General features: G+C 48.7%; 2 protein-coding genes across 4 annotated transcripts; one reads left to right on the top strand and one right to left on the bottom strand.

The window, feature by feature from the left end:
• The first annotated feature begins 2,396 nt into the window (after positions 1–2,396).
• LOC109755588 (uncharacterized) lies at positions 2,397–8,314 on the top strand. Of its 3 annotated transcripts, none has more exons than XM_020314487.4 (3): positions 2,397–2,967; positions 6,721–7,324; positions 7,440–8,314. In XM_020314487.4, exons 2-3 carry the CDS (start codon positions 6,759–6,761, stop codon positions 8,206–8,208), a joined length of 1,335 nt encoding a protein of 444 aa, XP_020170076.1. In that variant the 5' UTR covers positions 2,397–2,967; positions 6,721–6,758; the 3' UTR covers positions 8,209–8,314. The 3 variants fall into 3 exon arrangements, with proteins under 3 accessions (XP_020170076.1, XP_020170077.1, XP_020170078.1); XM_020314488.4 differs by having other exon boundaries at positions 2,605–2,967; positions 6,674–7,324; XM_020314489.4 differs by having other exon boundaries at positions 2,618–2,967; positions 6,697–7,324.
• Positions 8,315–11,406: 3,092 nt separating this feature from the next.
• LOC109755607 (probable peroxygenase 5) lies at positions 11,407–13,648 on the bottom strand. The gene is made up of 6 exons (XM_020314505.3): positions 13,369–13,648; positions 13,136–13,258; positions 12,909–12,994; positions 12,193–12,284; positions 11,981–12,106; positions 11,407–11,893 (listed from the first exon to the last, which is right to left on the bottom strand). The coding sequence occupies exons 1-6, from the start codon at positions 13,445–13,447 to the stop codon at positions 11,734–11,736; spliced, it is 666 nt and encodes a 221-aa protein (XP_020170094.1). The 5' UTR covers positions 13,448–13,648; the 3' UTR covers positions 11,407–11,733.
• Between the last annotated feature and the right edge of the window lie 7,859 nt (positions 13,649–21,507).

Raw genomic sequence — 21,507 nt, 5'->3', positions numbered from 1 at the left:
CGTGGTTGTCGAAGGTAGCGTCATGGGAATTGGAGGTTGCGACGCGGGCTGGATCTGAGTAGGTGAAGCTGCATCGGTCGTTCGCTCTGTGCGTCCTGGCATTGGTGGCACCAGGGGTCGGGTCTTCTTGAGGACAGCGGAGTCCGGCGCTCGGACCATCGACTCATAGCGGAGAGCATCATCCGGTGGTGTGCGCGCTCGTGTCCGGGATGCGCATCGTGGTTGCTCTTCGGTTGTGGGTCCCATGGTAGTGGTCGTTGCGAAGCTGTCCGCTAGGAGTTCATGTGACCAACTACTGCTTGGGGTGCTGGCGGCTCCTGGCCGTGGTGTTGTTGGATGGTGTGCTGGAGTTGCATTTCCTCGGCCGTGTGTGTGTGTGTGTGTGTGTGTGGGGGGGGGGGGGGGGGGGGGGGGGGGGGGTGGAAGATGGATTGCGTGCCCTCAGCCATCCAGGGTGTCGGTATTCCGCGATATTACAGTCACAATGGTGAGGTGTTGCGGCGACGATGGTGTGGCCCCAATTCCTCGTGAGGGGTGGAAGGTGTGCGACGTTACGGATGAAAATCCTGCCGTCTTCGGTCAGCACGGGCGGCGCCGGCCCCCGTGGGTGTCGTTCCCCTCCTTGGAGGTGTCGCTAAGGTGTGTTGGCATCTCCTCTTGTCGGTTGGGTTGTTGTCTCCGGACGAAAGCCTAGATCTTGGCCCGACTATGGCGATGTCTTGACGTCATTCCTCTGTTGGGAGCATCGTATGTGAAGACATGGTTTGAAGGTTCCGCGTTGCGGTTCTTCAATGTGTGCCACTGATCCGGGTAGATGTTTTTTGGCGCAATGTACGCTGATGTTGGTGAGTCCAAGATGGTGGTTTTCTCAGGATCAACCAAGTCCCACAACTCATTCGTCATCTTCTTTAGGCAATTATGGATGATTGGTGTGTCGACAGCGGAAGTCCAGTTGAAGTTGTTGTTCTTCGCGGTGATCGGTGAAGGTCAAGACGTGAGTTTGATACTCTGGCCAGGATAGATTCCTTTGCGTGTTGTTTGTCGTGTCTGTGATGGCTTTTCTTCAGATTATCGCGGATGTGGTGTTTGTATTACATTTGCTGTTCACGTGAGAGGTAGTCTCTTATAATTGATTTTTGTCTTCTAAATAATATGATACCCCATTGACCTCTTGAGAGAAAAAAGTAGATGAACGCAAGTTTCCTCGAATTTAGACGAAAGCAAGCGGTCCATAATAATTTCTAGAAGGCATACTTAAAGCAGCCGGCTGCTAGTGATCACAGAAGGGAGAAGCCAGAACAGAAGTTTCTAAAAGTAAATGTGGATGCAACTTTCTTTGAAGAGGAAGGAGCAGGAGGCACACCAGCCGTCATTAGAGATGAAAAGGTAATTTTGTTGAGGCCCAGTGCAATTTTATCCCTACTTTTTTTGAAAGAAAAGGCAGACCATTATGTACCTTATGCGTTCAAACGAGACGGTGCTCGGATGACCGGAGGCCAATAATTTTATCCCTACTGATGCAGATTTGATAACCATTGAAGCGTTAGATATGCAAAATGGTTTGAATTTTGCTAATTTTCTGAGCTTTTATTACCAAATGGAGGCTGAATCAAACTCACTAAACGGCATTAAATTTTTAACTGAGCAAACAAGATGGTGGGACTCAAGATGGCTAATTTTCTGTCTGCTAACGAAGTCACATGTGCTAACTATTATACTCCTATTATTTTAATGAAAAATCACTTGATCGAGTAGATAACTTAGGACTGTCTGGTCAGCAAGCTCATGGACGATGTATATGTACTTTAAGGTTAATAGGGCTAGCTTTGCCGCAAAAAAAAGAAGACTGGCTATGACGGCCTTCATTTTGAAATAAGGCTGTCGATAATGGAAAATAGCCCTCGAAACCTACTTCTAGATGCGCTCGATATGGAAAAAGATTTAGAAATTCAGGAAAATTCAAAAATCTTTGAAACTTTTTTTGAATAAGCTTGACCTATTGGTGCACTTGTATTAAAAGTTTGACAAAGAAAACTCCCATAAAAAATCTGGGCGAAAAAAAACAAATTTCCAACGCAATATTGATAATAGATCTGGATCATTTTTATAAAAAATAAATAAATAATAACTCTAATACGGTGCTGATTTTTTTCCTTTCTTATCAACAATACCACGAAAGTCATTTCTTCGCAAAAAAATTAACGTGACTGTAACGCTTGAGCAAGTTTTTTTTAAAACTCATGATTTTCTACCATTTTTGCAATTATATTACTTAAAACGGTCCTATCCTAGCTTCCAAAGGTTCCCCTCCGGTGGATAATAGTTTTGTCGATGCCCCCATGCCCGACCTCCGTATTGAGTATTGACTCAAGCCGGTCGCTGCTCGATGCCTGGCTGTCCTGAAAGCGAGGTCGCAAGTGGGCGCTATGGAGTCCAGCTAGCACCGCCCGTCATCACGTACGCTACACCTCCCCATATCCACGAGAAGTCCAATCAGCGGCTCCATTAGTACTACTAATCACCGGTTGCTTCCTCCGTAGCTAGCTCCCGTCCACCTGATCTGCCTTGCCTGCCTACTCCACTGATTAGTTAAAGCCAATGAATAGCATTCCTCCGAGGGTACTATAAGTGCTCGCGGTCGTCGTCGTCGTCGTCCCCATCCCCTCTCTTCTCCATCGCCTTCTTGCTAGCAGCAGGCAGCAGCGCTCTCTTCTTGCTCTTCGCTATCTAGCTCCACCTTGCTCGTTGTCCTCTCCCTCTTGGACCGATTCGGCCTTCGCCGGCGATGAATTGCGCCGGGGTCGCCGATGGGTTGCCGGCAGGCGAGCCGGATGCCGGCCTTGTCGGCCAGCCACGGAGGAGGTGCTGCCTGTAGCCTAGCTGAGCTATAGTGCTCGATCGATCTGCTGCTTCTCGGGGGCGAGGAAGAGGAATAGCCGAGGCTTGGCAGCCAGCTCTCGAGGACAGGTGCAGCTCGATTTCTTGCTTAATTTCAGAGTGGTTTTGTGTTTGTTACTACTGTATTGGTTACTTTCTGCTGTTATAATTTGTGATTTGGATGTGAGCTGGATATGCTTGGGATCTGGGCTTGGGCTTCTTTTATATTTTTCTTCTAGAGATGATCACCATGGAACAAGAGAGAATAAAGATCAAAGGTTGAAAAAAAGAGTAGAGGCCCCAATCCCCAGTAGCACATCACAGCTCGTAGTAGTAGTAGTACCAACTCGTCCTCTCTATCTGCTTTCCCCTCCATTTTTGTCCTTTGGGAGGAAAAAGGTTGGGCTCTGCTTCGCCTTATCTAGCTTAGTAACACCATTGAGTTCAATCCTCCGAGCGAGATTGGGAGTAAGGACATCTCCAAGGCGGATCATCAAATTGACACAGCGGACTAGGCATCGACCATCCATAAGTGGACACCAAAATGTCTCTTTTTCCGAAAAAGAGGGTTACTCTAATATCTGCAGCAAAATGGTACATGCAGCCATCTTTTTATTGAATTATTCAAGGAAGTCTCACAAAGTAGATACATGAGTTGACCCAAAGCCCACCTTAATGACGATCTCAATCGCCACACCTGCAAATCTGATGAAGTGCATTGGCGCATCCATGCAAGCCATCTAATCCGGTGGCCTCACCAGGCTGCTCCACGGCGAGCCGAGAGCACCGACCGATCTAGCAGACCCTCGTCGAGTACCGCATGTGCACGTTCTAGAATCCACCGCCACAATCTTTCGCCGTCCCATCTTCAGAAGAGGTCAATGCATAGGCCTTGCCAGGCCCAACTATCATCGACGCCACAATAACGCCAGACAACGCCACAACCCTACACGCGTCCATTAACACACATCCAACACCGGGACCCCGCCGCGCCACGCCGCTGAGAAGGGCGAGGAGGGCCGGGGGCCGGCGGCGGCGGGTGGCCTCCCCTGTCACCCGCGGGAGCGCCAGAAGAGGGAGATCCTAATTTTTGTCTGGCCCATTCAAACGAATAGAGCAATAAAACAAACGGAATTGAAGATAAACGGATGAAATTTAATAAAGTTTGGGATATTTACAACCAACCGGACAAAATTTAACAAGTTCATATTAAACTTAAACTAAACTAAACTAAACTAGGCCAGGTACCGAAAGCCGACCTCGTAAGCATGGCCTCTAAGGCCGCCTGTAGCTCCGACGCCTACCGTCGTCATCGTCGTGCCAGTAGGGGAAGGTCCTCCAGGCATCGCGGCATCCCCGCCGGGCCGCTGTGGGGTGCTCGCGGCCCAGACGCTCTGCCGTATCCTTCACTACCTTGCGACGCTTGTCTTTGGCGACATCGACGACTCAGATGAAGGTGACATGCTCGGACTACACGAGCCGCACTTTGAGGAGCCCGTCTTTCTGCCGGTGCAGGCGGCAGGCGCCCGACTGCTCGGTCGTCTTGGACCGGCTGATGGTCCAAGCCTCCACGAGTACCCAAGTAGGCGCCACCTGGCTCTTCACGAACACTGCCCTTTGAGTTGAATGCGCTGCTCCTGGCGCACCACCTCATAGAGGCATTTGTTGGCCGTGAAGGAGGACACACCCCCGGCTCTAGCACCTTGGAGGTAGTACTCCACGCGCGGTTGTGGATTCGCCAGCGCGGAGGACTGGTCCTCCTTTTTCATGGCAAACGACCGCCACCTATTGGCCGCCTAGTGGTGGCAGGGAGGGCGGCTCCTCCTTCACGTGGGGGTGCGGTGGGGAGGTCGTCTCCACACTATGTCTGATCTAGACGTTGTGGTTGTACGGCGGGGAGGGCTCCTCCTTCATGCGGTGTCCGATTTGTACGTCGTAGTTTCGCGGAGGGGGCGATAGTATCGGACCATGATTGTTCAATGACTGCTGGAGTGTGATCTCCATCTACCGCGTGAACTCATCATCAGCCGTGGTAGCAGCGACGAGAAGGGGTGCCTTCTCCTCCCGGCTTGACGTTGAACGGATATCCTCGTCGCCGTCCGAGGAGATCAGCTCCGTCTTGATGTTGAACGGAGCTCTCCGCAATAAGTGGCCCGGATACCGTAGGCGGCAGCACCAACTGGATCTGGAGCTCCCCCGGATAGCCGGTCATCGGCCACCAGTTGGAGGCGTCCGATTTGTTGCCCATGGTGGCGGCCAGTGGTGGAGGTGTAGTGGCGTGGGGCAGGTTTGACGAGGAGGATGGTAGGACTTGCGTTCGCGGTCGGGCGCTTTAATAGCCGGGGCAGGCGGACCGGCGAAGCTTCAATGCAAGCATCATAGGAGTAGGTCTCTCAGTCGCCACGCCATGTGAATGTGGGTTGGCGTTTGACCTGTCAAGCCAGAGTGAATACACGGCGCGAAGGGTTCTAGAACAACCACGGCGGGAGAGGGGTTTCTCTGTGGTTCAAGTTGTCACAGTACCGCGTGGCAGACATCTGGACTCTCCAACCTCCCTAGTTTGATGCTGGTTTGTGGGATTTCGAATGTTCGGACGTTTGTTGAATCAATTTGGATGACTAAAAGTGTCTAGACTGTTTGATTCAGACTTTTGCTGTCTCGATTAGGCAAGAGTAAGAAACAGCTACAACGATCAATTTTGGTGATCGATTTGTTTTTGGTTAATCAATTGGGTAGGAAGATCAATTTTATAGTTGTGCCAATTGAGCAGTTGGCTGTAACACGTTGCTCGTTTTTTAGTTTGTGTTAGCCTGAAAGTATTCTACTCTTTGTGAGAGCATCTCCAACAGCCGCCCGGCGGCGCCCAAAAAACGGGTTTATAGCGTGCAAGTAGTTTTTTTAGGGCGCTAGAAGACGTTTGCTCCAACAAACGCTGTAAAATATGTTGCGCGTGAGGCACTAAATATATGCTTTTTTAATGTGCGCGCTGCATTAGTTATAGCGCGCGCTTTTTATGCAGCCGCTGGAGACTCCAAATCGGGTCCGCACGCGCTAAAAGCAGTTTTTATACCGCGCGTCGCTTATGTAGCGCTTCTGTTGGAGATGCTCTAACGTGTGACTAAGCTCTTTGTGTTATCACCAGGTTCATAGTGCTCCATCCATGATAATTGCCAAATAAGTTATGTGGGAGAAACTTGTTTCGCTCCTATTTAATATTATACACTGGGCATTGTATTATTATATCATAATTTGGTGTTTTTATGGTAATATTGTTTGTATTTTCTACGTTCTTTTTATGCAAATAACGAGTCAGTACAGTATATCAGTGTTTTTGTCTGTATGATACTGACCGTTGATTCCTTCCAACTGTAAGGGGAGCTAATGCATGTCCTCTTGTGTCCTCTCTTGTAGTCAATATAGTATACTGTATTAGATTCAAAGTTATGCGATGAAGACTAGAAAAATATCAAAAGTGCGTCATATATTTTGGGAAGGAGGGAATGGCGTATTAATGCTAAAGTTACGTGTGCATAATAGTTATTTTTACAAATTTTGGGTTCAGTTTGTAACTTGGTGAGGGTGAAGCTAGAATTTCCCGGCGACCGAGAAATTGGAAAAACCCGTGAGAGAAAATGGGCTTGAGATAATAACCTTTGTTGGCTATTACTACAATATATACACTCTTAAGAAGTTTGATGACATGACTATGTAATGGCATGTGTACTGGCTTTATCATCAGCAATGTAAAATTGTAAAATCATTGCATATCTATTGCTTATTTCATTCTCTGCTGCAGTACGCTGATATCAGCTCTGACAGCATGGATATGCCCAAAATTTTCAGCACAAGGCGGAGCCAGTTAATTTCCGGTGACGCACACCATGGATCCCCAGGCATTTGTGAGGCTCTCGGTCGGGCAGCTTGGCCTGAGGCTCCCCGGCGCAAGCGCCAGAAAGGCTTGCCACTGCGAGATCCGGCTCCGAGGCTTCCCGGTTCAGATAGCTCCGGTGCCTCTGGCAAATTCTTCAGAGTTCAACATTGATCCGCACGCAAACGCGGCCGTGTTCTCCCTGGACGAGCCCGGTCTCAAGGCGCTGCCGACGTCGAGGTGGTTCCGAGCCCCGGAGCCGCCGTACCTCGAGATCGTTGTGTACGTGAGCAGGCGCGACGGCGGCGGGCACTGCGTCGGGTTGAAGCGGCGGCTGGTCGGGGCGGTCAGGGTGGACGTCGGGCCGGAGTGGCGCGACGGGAAGCCTGTGCTGCTTCGCCATGGCTGGACGGGCATCGGCAGGGCGGCGGAGCTGCACGTGAGAGTGCGGGTGGAGGCTGACCCTCGGTACGTGTTCCGGTTCGAGGACGAGGTCGCGCTGAACCCGCAGGTGGTCCAGCTCCATGGCGGCGCCAGCCAGCCCATCTTTAGCTGCAAGTTCATCCGCGACGTGAGGCGGTGAGTGCTCCGCTGCTGACAGTGACACTGCCATGATATGAAATTCTGCACAAAAATGAATTGCCAGAAGCTTTATGAGGTTGTTGATGTCTCATCTCTGATTTGTTGCTGGCAGGGCGTCGCAGCCGGATCATTTGGGCGGGCAGTACTGGTCGAGCTCCGGAAGCGGCGTGGAGAAGGAGACGGACATGGCGGGGAGGAGGAGGGAGAGGAAGGGCTGGAAGGTGGCGATCCACGACCTGTCCGGCTCCGCCGTGGCCGCGGCGTTCATGGCCACGCCGTTCGTGCCGGCGACGGGCTGCGACACGGTGGCGCGGTCCAACCCAGGCGCGTGGCTCATCGTCCGCGCCGACACGACGGGGTCGTCGGAGAGCTGGCAGCCGTGGGGCCGGCTGGAGGCGTGGCGGGAGTGCGCTGCGCCGGCGGGCGGCAAGGACGCCGTGTGCCTTCGGCTGCATCTCCTCCCGGAGCGGCGGGACGCGTGCGTCCTCGTGTCCGAGACGCCTCTGAGCTGCGATAAGGGCGGGGAGTTCTCCATCGACATGGACAGACAGTCGGTCCTCCCGGAGGACGCGGTGGCGTCGGAGACGCCGTCGGCATCGTCGTACTGCGCGGCGAGCATGGGGGAGTCGTGCGCGGGCGGCGGGTTCGTGATGAGCTGCAGCGTGCAGGGCGAGGCGGCGACGAGCAGCAGGCCGCCGCTGGTGCACCTCGCCGCGCGGCACGTCATGTGCATGGAAGACGCAGCCATGTTCCTCGCGCTCGCGGCCGCCGTCGACCTCAGCGTCAAGGCGTGCCGGCCATTCCGGAGCAAGACGGCGCCGGCCAAGAAGAAGACGGCTGCTGGCTCCTCTTCCCCCGATCCCCTGGAGCTCGACACGTAGAGTAGCTAGAGCTAGCAGTCCTCAGTCAAGCATCAGATCATCCATGGTCACTCTGTAAATCCACTTGTTGACCAAACTTGTTGAAAACTCTACCAGTTTTTTCTAACCTGTAGACACGATGACGATTCAATCACGCCCCCACCTGACCAGGCACAGTGGACTCAGGCCAACTCCAACACACGACCCGAGAGGACGTCAATTTTATCTGGATTTTGTGTGTTTAGGTCCGGTAAAGGAGCGGTGTCCGGCATTTGTATATTTGCGCTGGGTGTCCGGCATTTGTACATTTGCACTGGCCGTGCGGATGGATTTTCGTCTGGCCGCGTAATGTTTTGCAAAGAAAATAGAATCGGAAATTTAACCCCCGTAGTTCATGCCTGCTAGAGCACCGGCGGCCGGCACATGTATCAGCCTACAAAATAATCACCACCCATAGTTTCATGACGGCAAAACAAAGTCAACGGTCGGCATACTTGCTAGCGCACAAAGAACAACCATATTTCATGTCTCATGGGTCTCCGTGGTTCATCCCGGCACACAAGACGGCTCAATTATCTTGATCGAGCATCTATTTTTGCTTTTTCTCGAACCAACTTCTTATTTTCGGGGTCATCTTGCTCAAGGCCACGGTCATGAGCTAGTGCCACCTCTTTCACTTTGGTGTTTGCATTGGTGGCCCCGATCTCGAGCTTCTTTCTTTGGACGACCTCGGTATCGGCTTTTCCGCTACAGCTGGGTATCCAGAGCGACCGTGTGCATTGGCGCCGTTGACCTCGGATTTTGCCGTCGCCGATACAAGGACCCAATGTCGGGTTTCTTGGATGACCCGACGCCATCATCAGCGGCGTGCCTATACCTCCAGCCATCGCTCTTTGGCTTTGGATCCAGAGTAGACACGCATCTCGAGCCGCCGGCGGACGCATCGCCGCCGCTGGATCCAAACGCAACTGGCTCATACGTCGTGAATGCGTGGGTAAAGGCGCACCTGACTCTCCAATCGAAACATGCTCCATTTGTCGCGAGCTTCCGACAATGGATTAAAGCCAGAGCGGTTCCGATGCCAGAGCTTGGTTATCCAGCAAGGCCCAACGAAATGCTAGTCGGATGGCTATCTCCTCCTCGTCCGAGTAGGGGACAGGGTCCCAATAGACAGATCCGGAGTTGTCGGACTCACATACGCTTCCTCCCATGCCAGAAATGACCGGAGAGGAGCTGGACGGAGCTTACTGGTGGTGGAGTGAGCTAGCAAATGGCTAGGGTTTGGTCTGTGCGAATAGGGACAATATATTTATGGGATCGGGATGAGACTGTCCGACGCGAGAACGCTCCCGGGTTTGGCTTAAAGGATCCGGTTAGAACTTAGATGGTGTTTTCGTGTCAGGGTGGTGTGTGGACTGTTCGCCTAGACGTTTAAAAAGAAAGTGAAGGACCCGGTTGTAGATGCTCTAAGTGCATCTCTATCTCTTATAATTTAGGAGTAGAGGAGTATATGACGTTTTATCCTTGAAATCCTTAAATTCGGTCCTCTAGGTTTCTAGGCGATCTCTTAAACTTAACTCCTTACAAAAATTGGACACAAAGCAAGTTTGATACAAACTAGTCCATCAAACTCAATTCAAACTTCGATTCAACTACTAGCATAAACTATATTTAAATAACTTCAAACAAAATCTAAACTAAAGATTGCATACAAACTGAAACAAACTAGTCACTGTCGATTATCTCGGGCATGATCCTCTCCCATTCGTCATCGGCGATGGGGCTGGCACCGCCTGTCCCGCTCCGCTATCGTCGGACCTGGAGCCGTCACCATCGCTGGAGACAAGACTGTCACCATTGCCAACTTAAAGAGATCGTACTGTCAAAGCTAGCTCTTCCTTGATGCGCTCCGGGTACACGCGGCGGAGCCCCGCCATGTACTCCTTGTCGGCATGCTCTGCCTCGAGGTGCTCGCTGTCGCGGGCCTCCCGGTCTTCCCACAGCTCGCATGCGGAGGCCAGTGGGGGTCGATCGGGGGGAGGGGGGCAAATCCGGCAAGCCGGGGGTTCTGAAGGGGAATTTAAGTTGCCCTTTTGCACCGTGGAGGCGCACCTACGAGTTCAATTAGGTGCGGTTTAGGAAAGGAAAATCGATCCTTAAAACTTTGTAGGGGATTGCCGGATCGGTTAGAGATGTTCTAACCCTCCTAGCGCCACCAGGGCGTGAAATACCGAAATACTCACTCCGTGTCAAAATATAAGACATTTTCTAACACTAAAACATCATATATTTTGAAATGGAAGGGGTATGTGCAAAGCATCTTCAAATGAGCGACGAGTTCAGGACAGACCTATGCACATGGACTGTACTATCGTATTAGATTGATGGAATCTGCAGCTCTCTTAAAAGATCTACCAGTGCGTACCATTTTCCGCCAAGATAATGATCTACTGTTACTTTGGCTCGCCTCATGGGGTGAACACCGGAGACTGAGTCCGCAACCACTCCACCTGCTGGCATGATTAGCACCCAGGGACTCGTGTCGCCGGCGTCGACAGCCGCGGGTTTCCACCTAATACCGTCAGACGAGCCAGCGCCGACGACGATTATGATATCGCTGAACACAGTTTCTAAACAGCCAGTCTCAGCGTACAGACAATGAAACAAGGGGAACAAAAAAGGAACAGCGCGACGGAACCTTTGTGAGCAGGCAAAGGATGCACGGGAAGATAAAGCTGACAGCGACCTAGCTCGCTGGCTCCATTGATTCCAGCGAATTAATAAAACGGGATTGATTGCAACAAGGAGGACGCAGACAAACATCACGGGCAAGACAAAAGAGAGACGTGAAATTGGAGTAGGTATTTTGTTTATCCAATAGTCAGCAAACCTTGGTTGGTAGGGATGACATCGCGAACGATTTTCACAACATATATAGTTACCGAGCATGGCAACTTCGCTTTAGTTTAATTTTTCATAAAATTATCATGCTTGCAAGCGAAAATTGTCATCCTCATGACAGCTAAAGTTGCATCAAAGTGTTCGCAATTGTCATCCTTCCCAGGAACATTCACCGATTATAATTACCATGGGGTTAATTTAGGGAGCTTTATTGAGGCGCCAGCCCCAGAAGAATCTCCTAGGAGGCTAGTTACAACGAAACAAAGGAGTAGGAGTACTCCATAGCCCATACAACTGCACCGCCTAGCAAGTCAGTCGTGCACGCATTGTAAATCCATATCCACAGGACACAAACAAGAGGACATCGGTCCCATCCCAAGATTCCGTTCACAAGCGTTCACACCTGTTCACACTGGCTATTTTTCTAACATTCGTTCAGCAGTATAGTACTGTCCGTAGCTATGTGGCGACAGACCGTGACGGCGTGACGCGACGAGCCAATCACACCGGATAAGTAATTTGGACTAGTACCAGTAATGCCCTGTACCTAGCCAGCGACGCATCGGTTCGGACGGACTCGAGTGTTCAGACTGGCCTCCGTCGCTTGTACGGTAGCCACACACACACCGTGACGGCGTGCCACGATCATGCCTGGGTTTCTTCTTGCGATGATGCCCTCCGCTCCTGCACCACCCTGGCGAAGAGGCTGCCGTCGTAGACGCCCCTGGCGTCCTCCTTGCGGAGGAGCCCGTCCTTGTCCTTGCCGATGCTGTACAGCAGCTTCCACTCCGCCGACGCGCCCGCCCTGCATATGTTGTTTCGTTTGCCGCGTCAGGAGGTCTGAAAATTACGTGCAGGATGGATAACAGGAGAGGCCGTAGATCGTGCGTACCATCCCGCGTAGTCGCTGGGCTGCCGGTTCGCGGTGATCAGCTCGTCCACCTCGGCGGACGTCAGGGCGTCCGGCACCGTCTTGCCGTGCTTGGCGAACGCCGCCTCCAACTTGTCCGGAACGAACCTGCAATGGTTGGTTGATCAAGCAGCGTTACTAGCGGATTACCATGCGCAAGTTGGAGCAGATGGAGAAGTTGGCGTGTGCTTTACCTTCCTTGGGAGTCATACGCGCCTGAGTCGCTCCCGTGGATGCCCTTGTGGATGTTCTCGATGTAGATGGACATGCGCGCCGTGTCATTTTCCTGCACGAGTTTCATAGCCCTTTAACTTGCTTGCACTTTGGGGGGAAAAATGAAGGATTGCCAAGATCTGCTCGGTTTCTTTGATTTGATAACTAAAGTTCGAAGCGAGTTGTGCAACATCACAGTGATCACAGAGTACAGCACTACTAGTACTAGCTAGTCATCTGCCCACGACTTCATAGAAGAAAAAAAATGTCCACATCTGACGCTTGTGCTGTCAAAATCTGAAACCAGGCATCCTTCTAAATTATACAGTAGTAAGTACATTTCATGATTTTGACAGTCATTACTTGTCAGACCCGGGATCGCGTATCTATGCACTCGTAGGAATACTACAGATAATTGAGCTTTTATCAACACTTGGAGAAAGCACAGTAAAAGGTGTTAAATGTTCCACAGAACAAAACTTTGTGGCTCAGGTAGCTAGCCTAACATACCAGAGCACTGAATAATCGGCTCAAAACCGCAGATAAAATGACGCGTTCTAATCTAGCGTTGCCTTCTCTTCTCAGGGAAGCAAGGGAATGTTGCAGACACAAGCTAACAGTAACCAGGAACCTTAAACTTAACAGAGAAGAAAACTCCGACAGACAAAGACATAAGGTTTCTCTGTCGAAGGATTACCGGTCTGGTCTGGGGGCCAAGGACGCCATTGATGAAGGTGGCACTCAAGGTGGAGGCAGCAAATCCAAATCCGAGGGCCCGAAACGCTGATATATATGCAAGGGGGGTAATTGAACGTGAGATAGAATCAACGAACATCAACCCGAGAATCGCCTGGCGAAATCTCTGTGGAAAAACAAGATGCAGGGAACAAAAGCAGAAAGTGAATGGGGAAAAAATTCGCTCACCTGCGTAAGTCTCAGAGAAGGTGACGACGCCGTCCTTGTCACCGTCGAAGAACGCCGCGTGCTTCTGCAGCGCCGTCATGCCGCCGGCGCCCGAATCGTCGCCGTACGCCGACGCCTGGCACCCTGTCCGGCCGGAATCAAGAAGAGGAAGAACGACAGATAGATATCAGCAAAGCGCGCAAGCCGCGACGAAATGGACAGCAGAGCAGAGCAGAGCCAGCCTTATTCATTACCTAGAAACATGGGGAACAGGAGCAGCAGGGACAAGGCCGCCGCCGGCGAGGACGATGCCCGTCGTGGTCTTGCGTCCATCTCAAGGGATTTCTTCCGACTCGCTCGCTCTTTTGACTGTTGTCCCCTCTCGCTTCTCTGTGTCTTTGCCGCGGCTCGCGTGGTGTGCACAGGTGTCTCGGCGTGCACCGTCCGTATATGTAGGATCGCGGTTTTGCGCAGTGTGAGTGGTTGGGCAGTTTCGGGATCGCACGTTTCCGCAAGAGGAGACGCGCACTCCTCAGATACGTGTTCTAGGCTCGGACCGTGCCCCCTGCCCGGAAAACATTTTTCTTGATCCGAATTATTCTGCCATGTCTCATCGTTTATTACTAGCACAAGCTATTCTAATTGTTTGTTTAATTTGTTGTGTACGCGTGATGATGCAGAGGCCGGGGCAATCCCTTTTTAACCAAAATAGAATAGTGTTATAATCATTTATAAGGCCATGAATATGATGTAAAGTGCCTAGGAAGATGCTTCGAGTACTACGAATGCTTATTTGTATACCAGATGTGTCTAATTAAGCACATGAATTGTACTACCAATACACATTATTGTAAGTAAAAAAAAAACTGTTACTCCCTCCTCTCCAGTTTACAGGGGTTCAAATATGAAATTTCATCAACCAATGCACATGGTGAGTGAAGAAATATATCTCGTACTTTAGAAAACCACCAAAATTAAACTAATGCATTAATTTGAATTAATTGCAGTGCATGCATACTTGGCCACTACTACTAGATGAGTAGGAACATTACATGCACTAGTAGAATACTCGTGCGTTGCTACGGGCTACAATGCATATAATGAAATCAGATAAACGATTAAGGTGCATATAAATGGAATTAGATAAATAATTAAGGTCGTCGTCAAGGTCAAAGCCCATTTCTCCCTCATACGTCCAGGCGGGTTCGCATAATTCATGCATACAAATGATTAACATCATTTACAAGTTCAAAGCTCATTTCTCCTTCATATGCCTAGGCGGGTTCGGATATCAAACATGCGCCCAACAGGCTCCTCAAAATTCAACCGTCTAGACAGTCTAGGCTCCCCCAAATCCATCCCATGTGTGTGGGAGAAAAGTGGTTGTCCTGGCTATCCGCCATCTTATCTCCAGCATGCGGTCCCGACACAAAATCCCCACACCAGGACACACCCTACCATTTTCCTGTCGGACCCTACGTTCCTACTTATTTCCTGTTGTAGTGGGACATTTATCATTGGAGCCTTCTTCTGTAAAACTAGATAACACCAATCTCACCTTTGCCATGGATCCCTTTCTCCTTCACACTGTACATCCCCACAGACCACTAAGGAGGAGTTGCCCGCCAATCACCCTGATCACCCCCCCCATGTTCATGCTAATCCATCACCGCCATCAAAGGGGGAGAAAGTGTACATCACCGCCATTGTCACGTTGTAACATTCAGATGAATCTCGTGCATTACAACGAAACAAAAATATGACGTATGTTATTGAGCATGCAACTCATACGCCCGTGCGTTGCCACGGGGGATGGGCGGGATTCACAATAAAAGAAACATACAAGGACATATTCTGATGGGAACCAAAATAACCAACATGATATTATCTTTTGATTATGAAACATTGAATTTTTGGCAACTTTGCAAGACTGACCGAAGGCCAAATTTGAAGGCCAATTTTTTGGTAACTTTGCAAGACTTACAAAATTTAGAAGAACAAGAATTCATCTTACATCTCAAGAAAACTGTTGGTAATGGTACCAGCCATTTACAAACATGTTTCTCTATCCCCTCTTTCCATATAACATCCAGTACATGAAGATTGCATTTCCGGTGTCGTTGGAAATGTAAAAAACAAACATTCATAGTGATAGTTGATTTTCCGATGTATGTACAACGAAGAAACAACAGAAAACACAAACGTAGATAGCTAAAAAAAGCAACATGTGATTCATGCATATACAAAGCAACTATTTCATGCATGTGACCTTTCATGCAATTGTCACTATCAAGCATGACCAAATGGGTAACGGTAAAGGAACATTCTGATGAAAACTAAGTTCCCTCTACTATGTTGCTTCTGGTATGAGCTGGAATGACTAATCCAAGCACTGATTACCCAAATAGGTTAAGCACTCAATTTGTTATGCCCATGATTCCATCCAGTGAGATGAGTATCTACAGAGCTTCTAGTCTATGTACCCATGTTGTCTAAAGTGGTTGGGTTCAGAGTATATGTGCTTTTGTAAAATCAAAGAAGAAACTAATATAATACTATTATAAAGTCTAACAACTAAGGGCCTGTTCGGCAACGCTCCAGCTCCTAGCTTCTTCAACTTCACACATGAAGCTCATCCGAACGCTAGCGCTCCAGGAAGCTGGAATCGAGAAGCTGGCGAGGTGCCGTAGTGTAAAAAAGGTGGAGTTGAGGAAGCTGGCCTTTTCCAGATCCGTGAATACCCAGAAGTTGGAGTTGAGGCTAATTACCACAATGTTGCCACCGCCAAGTGAGTTTGAGCGTACCGGTTCGTTTTCTTTCCCGAACTCGCTCTCTCTCACGTTGCCTATTCCTTTTGGGCCCCGAACCTGGCCTGCTAATCCCGCTAAATAGGATGGCAACCTCTTGGTTGACGATAGAACACGAAGCTGCGTTGCCGAACGCTTTCCAAATTGCCACCTGAAGCGAGAAGCTATGCGAGAAGTTGAATTTAGGAAGTTTCTGAGAAGCTGGGCAGTTTCAGAACATGCCCTAACTAAACTGAGAAAGCTGAAAGAAAACACATTTGACTCGAACCGAGAGGTAACATATTTTCATTTCATAACAATATTGCAAGGTGTTTATTGGTGCAAACAGATGATCACATCTTGTAGATTACATCCAAATTGAGCATCTCTAACTAATCTAAAAAATGTTCTTTAATAAATTACAAACTATAGGTCACCACCGGTGCCATCCTAGACCTCTCTCCATTACCTCTCACACAGCCAGCCACCTCCGACCCTCATTCCTCGATGCCACCGTCGCCATCACTCAGGGCCTCCCAAGGAAGAGATGGGAGGAGTTCTGACATTGGAATTTGCCATCACCTCGGTGTCACCACTGCCTCTATCATGTATGCCGCCATATGTGAAATAGGTCCCAATTGCATGTCGAGGGCGACTAATTCCATGGAATGATAATGTTGGGTTCTACGGTAGGGTGCGTCGACTGCAAATTAAAATTTCCTACATGCAGAACAACCAAGAACATGCTACGGGAGATGGATCACAGTTCGTTACCACTAGACGCGCAGTGCCGTGCAGCAGAAGAAGAGTTGGGGCAGTGCGTCCGCGTGGATCGTCTCCTCCTCGTCCGATCTCCCTCGAACAGCCGGTCGCCGATCCCACGTACAAGTTCGCCGGAGCGGCGCAGGTGCACCACCTCTAACGGTATTCGCGCGTGCGGGAGGAACGTCGTGCGACGGACTGCTAGGTCCGATCACACAACCGGCGGCGAGTGGAGGTGTTTATTCGCAACACATGCAAACCCTAGTGACAGCGCCGAAGCGATCAATCGCATGAGTGTGCCGCACCCCACTTTATATAGGCGTCCGTCGCGGGCTCAACACTTGGGCCTCGCACGGACCCTAAAAGCCCATAAGTCTACTCGGCCACAATCCGGATACAACAGCTCGAATCACATCCGACCAGTGTCCCCGGATCGGACCTCGTAGGTTCCTTCCCTTAAGCGCGCGACCCCTTAGGTTCAAGCCGGCTTGGTCGCAGTTCGGATCACCTCCGAACTGCACAGTTGGTAGCGGCCTCTAGCAAGGCATGCCGAACACCAAGCAGACTATGAAGCTGGTTAGGCGAACCTGTACATCACACTTCCATTCCTTTTACCACACGATATATGTTGTCGAGCTCAAGGCGAGTCTGTCGTCCTTGTGCTAGCCCGACCTCTTTCTCGTTCCAGTGATGCCGACCACTATCCGGATTATCTCATAATCCTTGTCGCATGGCCATGCTTATCCTGGTCGGATCACACGAGGGGCCCAGAGTATATCTCTCCTGATCGGAGGGGCAAATCCCATCTTGCTCGACCACGTCTCGCATCATGGGTCTGGACAAGGCTGAAACCTACCTTTGTAACTACTCAGTCACAGAGTAGCGTTTGGTCGGCCCAAAGCAAGTCTGTCACCATCCCGAGTACATGTGCCAGCTCAGGTCTTAGGACATAGAACATATGTTGTACTAGAGACTCACAGATGACATATCGATGCGTCTCATAGTTGGGTCTGTCCGACTCGCACCTTATCTCGACTCGGATCCGACTACGTCGAATCCGACCAGACCTTTCCAAGCCCATATTATCTGGTTAGCATCCAATGCTCCATGGCTAGTGAGACCAAGCCATCGACCATGTCATATGCTAGTCTAGTCGGCTGCGCGTCCACACAACCCTTTCGACTAGGGACCTTTTAGGACAACCATCATACAATGCATAGTCCCACAAACAAGTCACGTACTTGCCGATACACATCATTGATAATGTCCAAGGACTATCTTTATTCATAAACACATAGGAAATATCATCATACATGATTGCCTCTAGGGCATATCTCCAACAGATAAATGCGCCCAAATTAAGCTCATCCCTGAAGCACTACATTGGGCCCATGCGATGAGGAAATGGAGCAGAGTCAGCATGAATGCTTCAAAACCGAAAGTCCTTCTTGAACTTGATTAATTCAGCCCAATGAATCATGGCAAAATGCAAAAGTTATGAGAAACTACAGAAATCAAATGTATCCACACTTTAGTATATTAGATTATGCAAAACCTTATGCAGCTTTAAGGGAAACACGCCAAGTTAAAGGAATAGTCTTACTCAATAAATCTGTCATGTTTGTCCGTTTTGTTCTAGCCCCCAGCCTTGCCAAATTTAGACACAAGCCAGTCAATCCCAGTTGGAGAAACTGGGTATCCAAGATTGAGAAAGGCACCATGCTCTGGTGCATCAATTGTATCACTTCAGTAACGGCCAAACCTCTGAAATATAGCCTGCACAATGCATGTGGAAATGTAACACATGGAATGTTAAAAGTTACTTCATCAAGTTAGTTGATTGGTTCCCTCACAAAGATAAGACAAAAATGTCAGATATGGAATAATATACTTGACGCTCTAAAACAAATAAAGCCAAAATACAAATGGGAGATAATTCTGCATAGCAAGCTACAAACGCGAACATTGTGGAAGATTAACCTCATTTCACGTATTAAATATTGAGCAAAATTCAAGGGCATAAACCAAAAAATTCTTGTGCCATGATGGATCGCACACCAAAGAGCTTACATACTAATTGGTTTATCCCGCAAAATATTGTTAGCAAACCACAGTTTCAGCACAACAGAAACTACTCTGGTTTTGTTGGAATACAGTTACAGAGAGTATCTAAAACTTTCAAGGCTAACCAGCTTATGTCAAAATAAGCTTCAGCCAAGTGTACATATGGAATATCAAAGTAGTGCGTGAAAATACTCCATAAAAAATGGAACCGTCAACTGGTTAAGTGCGAAGACAGTTAAGGTGCTGCAGTTTATCCTAAATTAAGAGAAACATTGTCTTAATTAGGCAATTGCACATGGTTGTATGATAATATTATCAAAGTAGCGGTACTCTACACTGAACGTTCACTTTGTTCCAGCTCTACTTGGATTTTTTCATGGCCGTGTGTGTGTGGGCATCCTAAGTCGCACGTGCACCCGCACGCGGATGGAAGACTATTTCTAGTACATATATGAAGGTAGAGATGGAGAAGGTCTTAGAAGGCATGATGGAGAGAATGGGTAGGCGGCGGATCAGTGAGGTGGCGCATCCCAGTCTGCGTGAGTCGCGCTTGTGGAGGCAACAACAGATGGATTGAAGCGGGTTGGTTCGTACAAGATGAGAAGAGGAGGCGGGTGCATGGGGGCGGAGCGATAGCAATTAAACCATGCGTTGGTTTTGGGGAAGGATTGATGGGGTGCCGGGTTCCTAGAAGGAAGACGAGGGAATACGAGATCCATTCAGATTGAGATCGGAGGAAAGCGCTAACTAATTCAAGCGTCCGATACTACAATTTGTTGAATTCCTAACCAGTACTACCACAAATAACGCCAGGTAGTTTCCATAGGTGAGATTTTTGCGCGAGTTATCGCTAGGTAATTTCTGTTCCTACTTTTTCAAGGGGGCATCCGATAGTACAAACCGATAGTACAATTTGTTGAATTCTTAGCTAGTATACTATGACAGATAACGTCATATGTGGGTTTTTTACACCAGTTATGATCTATCATTCTCTAAAACCATATACAAGTACCTCTCTCCACCGGCTTGCTTGGTTTGGTTTGTTTGATTTTTGTTCTCTTTCACATCTGCTTGCCGGCTGTTGTACCTGGTCTGTGCATTTCGTAACATATAAACAACGGGTCAACATGGCTACAAATTCTTTTTAGTGCGAAGTTTGAAAACAGGTTATCTTTGACAAAAGCTGGTGCCGGATCACCATCGAACTCCACAAAAGTGTTGCTTGCGGGTTCAAACAAAACAAATAAGAGGACTAGTGTAGTTCCAAAAGCATTGCACATCACTTTCCATCCAAAAACGAATACACCGTCCATATTTAGATTGAAATTCAGAAACCCCTGTGCCCGAGGAATTCATAACCAAGACAACATATTTCATCAACATAACACGTACAAGCATCCTAGTATTGCTTGGCTTCAAGACACAGCCGACAACCAACCAATACCAGTTTGTCTCCATTATATATGAAATAGTATGTGCTGAAATGAATGAACAAGTTAACAACATTCATGGAGAACAACCAAAAAAGATTCAATCCATGGGGAAGCAAAAGGATTCAGCGAGCCAAAATCTGTTGCTACTTCTTGACATTGACCAACTTAGTACAATCCAAAGTTTACAACTACTGCCGACCGACATCTCCACAGTTTACAACATTCGACCAACAACACAAAGTTTTGGCAGCGCCACTGCAACATTATCTTTGACACTTCCACACAAGTGTTGCACGATGCAAGATCATAAACAAACAACATGAGAAGAGGTTTGTGCATCTTCAGATTGTACAACAGGCACTCACAGAACTGATCCACACCACCAGAAATAAATCACATCCGGCAGTCACCCAATTTCAACCAAGCGGTTCCATCGATCGCTCTTCTCACCCACCACAGGATCAAACTTCCGGCGGCAACGGATCCAGGACCCTCTCTGGGCAGAGAGAGATAGAGAAAGAGATCTGTTAAAAGCCAAGATAGGAATATATCTTAAGATCAGCACAAACCAAAGAGGTCTCGTCCATAAGAAAATTAACTCTTAAGTCTGTTCTCAAGCAAAAAAAAAGCTTAATATCCACATGTGTTCATGCATGCATTCAGTTTAATTTCTTTCATGGAGATAAAAAAGAGGCTAATGGAAACATGGGACCTGGTATCAACATAGTATAGGATGTTGCGTTTAGCATTACATCCTAATAATGTAGTCATCCTTTTTTAACATGTTTGCCCCTCAGTTGCAACACAGGATCATGATCATTAACAGAGAGCAGATCACTAAGCCTTAACATGTCAACAATAACAACATAGTATTGTTGGCCAGACCACTACCACTAGATCGTGTATGGACATAGCTCGAAGGCTAGGAGGTCCAGAAGCAGAAAGAAGAAAGGCAGGGAACTCACCTAATTAAATAGTGGTAGCCAAGGAGGCAGTCGTTAGAGCGGACCCTGTCGTCGGTGCCAGAAACAAGGCGGCGCACCACCGTTGCCGGAGACCACGAGGACAACCACCAGATTCCACAACGAGAACTTCCATGTGCACACAAGGCCAGGACCAACCTGCACATACACACCAATATTAGTTGCTGACAAACATCACATACAATCAGCATGCCGTCAAACTTCTATGAATTCAACCCATGCCAAACTGTTGCATAAGAGAAAGCAGATAAGAGCCCTGCAAATAATTTGTTTTAGTTGACGCCCATTACTTGGCACATTCCATTATGTGTCTAATTTCAAAGATCTAGCCTTGCTGATTTATTTTTATATTGCATTACAATCAT

The sequence above is a fragment of the Aegilops tauschii genome, chromosome 6 (assembly GCF_002575655.3).
Source record: "Aegilops tauschii subsp. strangulata cultivar AL8/78 chromosome 6, Aet v6.0, whole genome shotgun sequence".
Classification (NCBI taxonomy): Eukaryota; Viridiplantae; Streptophyta; class Magnoliopsida; order Poales; family Poaceae; genus Aegilops; species Aegilops tauschii.
Note: the sequence above shows the minus strand (reverse complement) of the source record. Positions and strands in the feature narration are given on the sequence as shown.

Excerpts from the sequence above, each read along its gene's own strand:
- LOC109755588 (XM_020314487.4), top strand. The coding sequence starts at position 6,759 with ATGGATCCCCAGGCATTTGTGAGGCTCTCGGTCGGGCAGCTTGGCCTG. Across the intron at positions 7,325-7,439 it reads TTCATCCGCGACGTGAGGCG|GGCGTCGCAGCCGGATCATT; the intron begins GTGAGTGCTCCG and ends TGTTGCTGGCAG.
- LOC109755607 (XM_020314505.3), bottom strand. The coding sequence starts at position 13,447 with ATGGACGCAAGACCACGACGGGCATCGTCCTCGCCGGCGGCGGCCTTG. Across the intron at positions 13,259-13,368 it reads CCTGTTCCCCATGTTTCTAG|GGTGCCAGGCGTCGGCGTAC; the intron begins GTAATGAATAAG and ends CCGGCCGGACAG. Across the intron at positions 11,894-11,980 it reads CCCAGCGACTACGCGGGATG|GGCGGGCGCGTCGGCGGAGT; the intron begins GTACGCACGATC and ends CAACATATGCAG.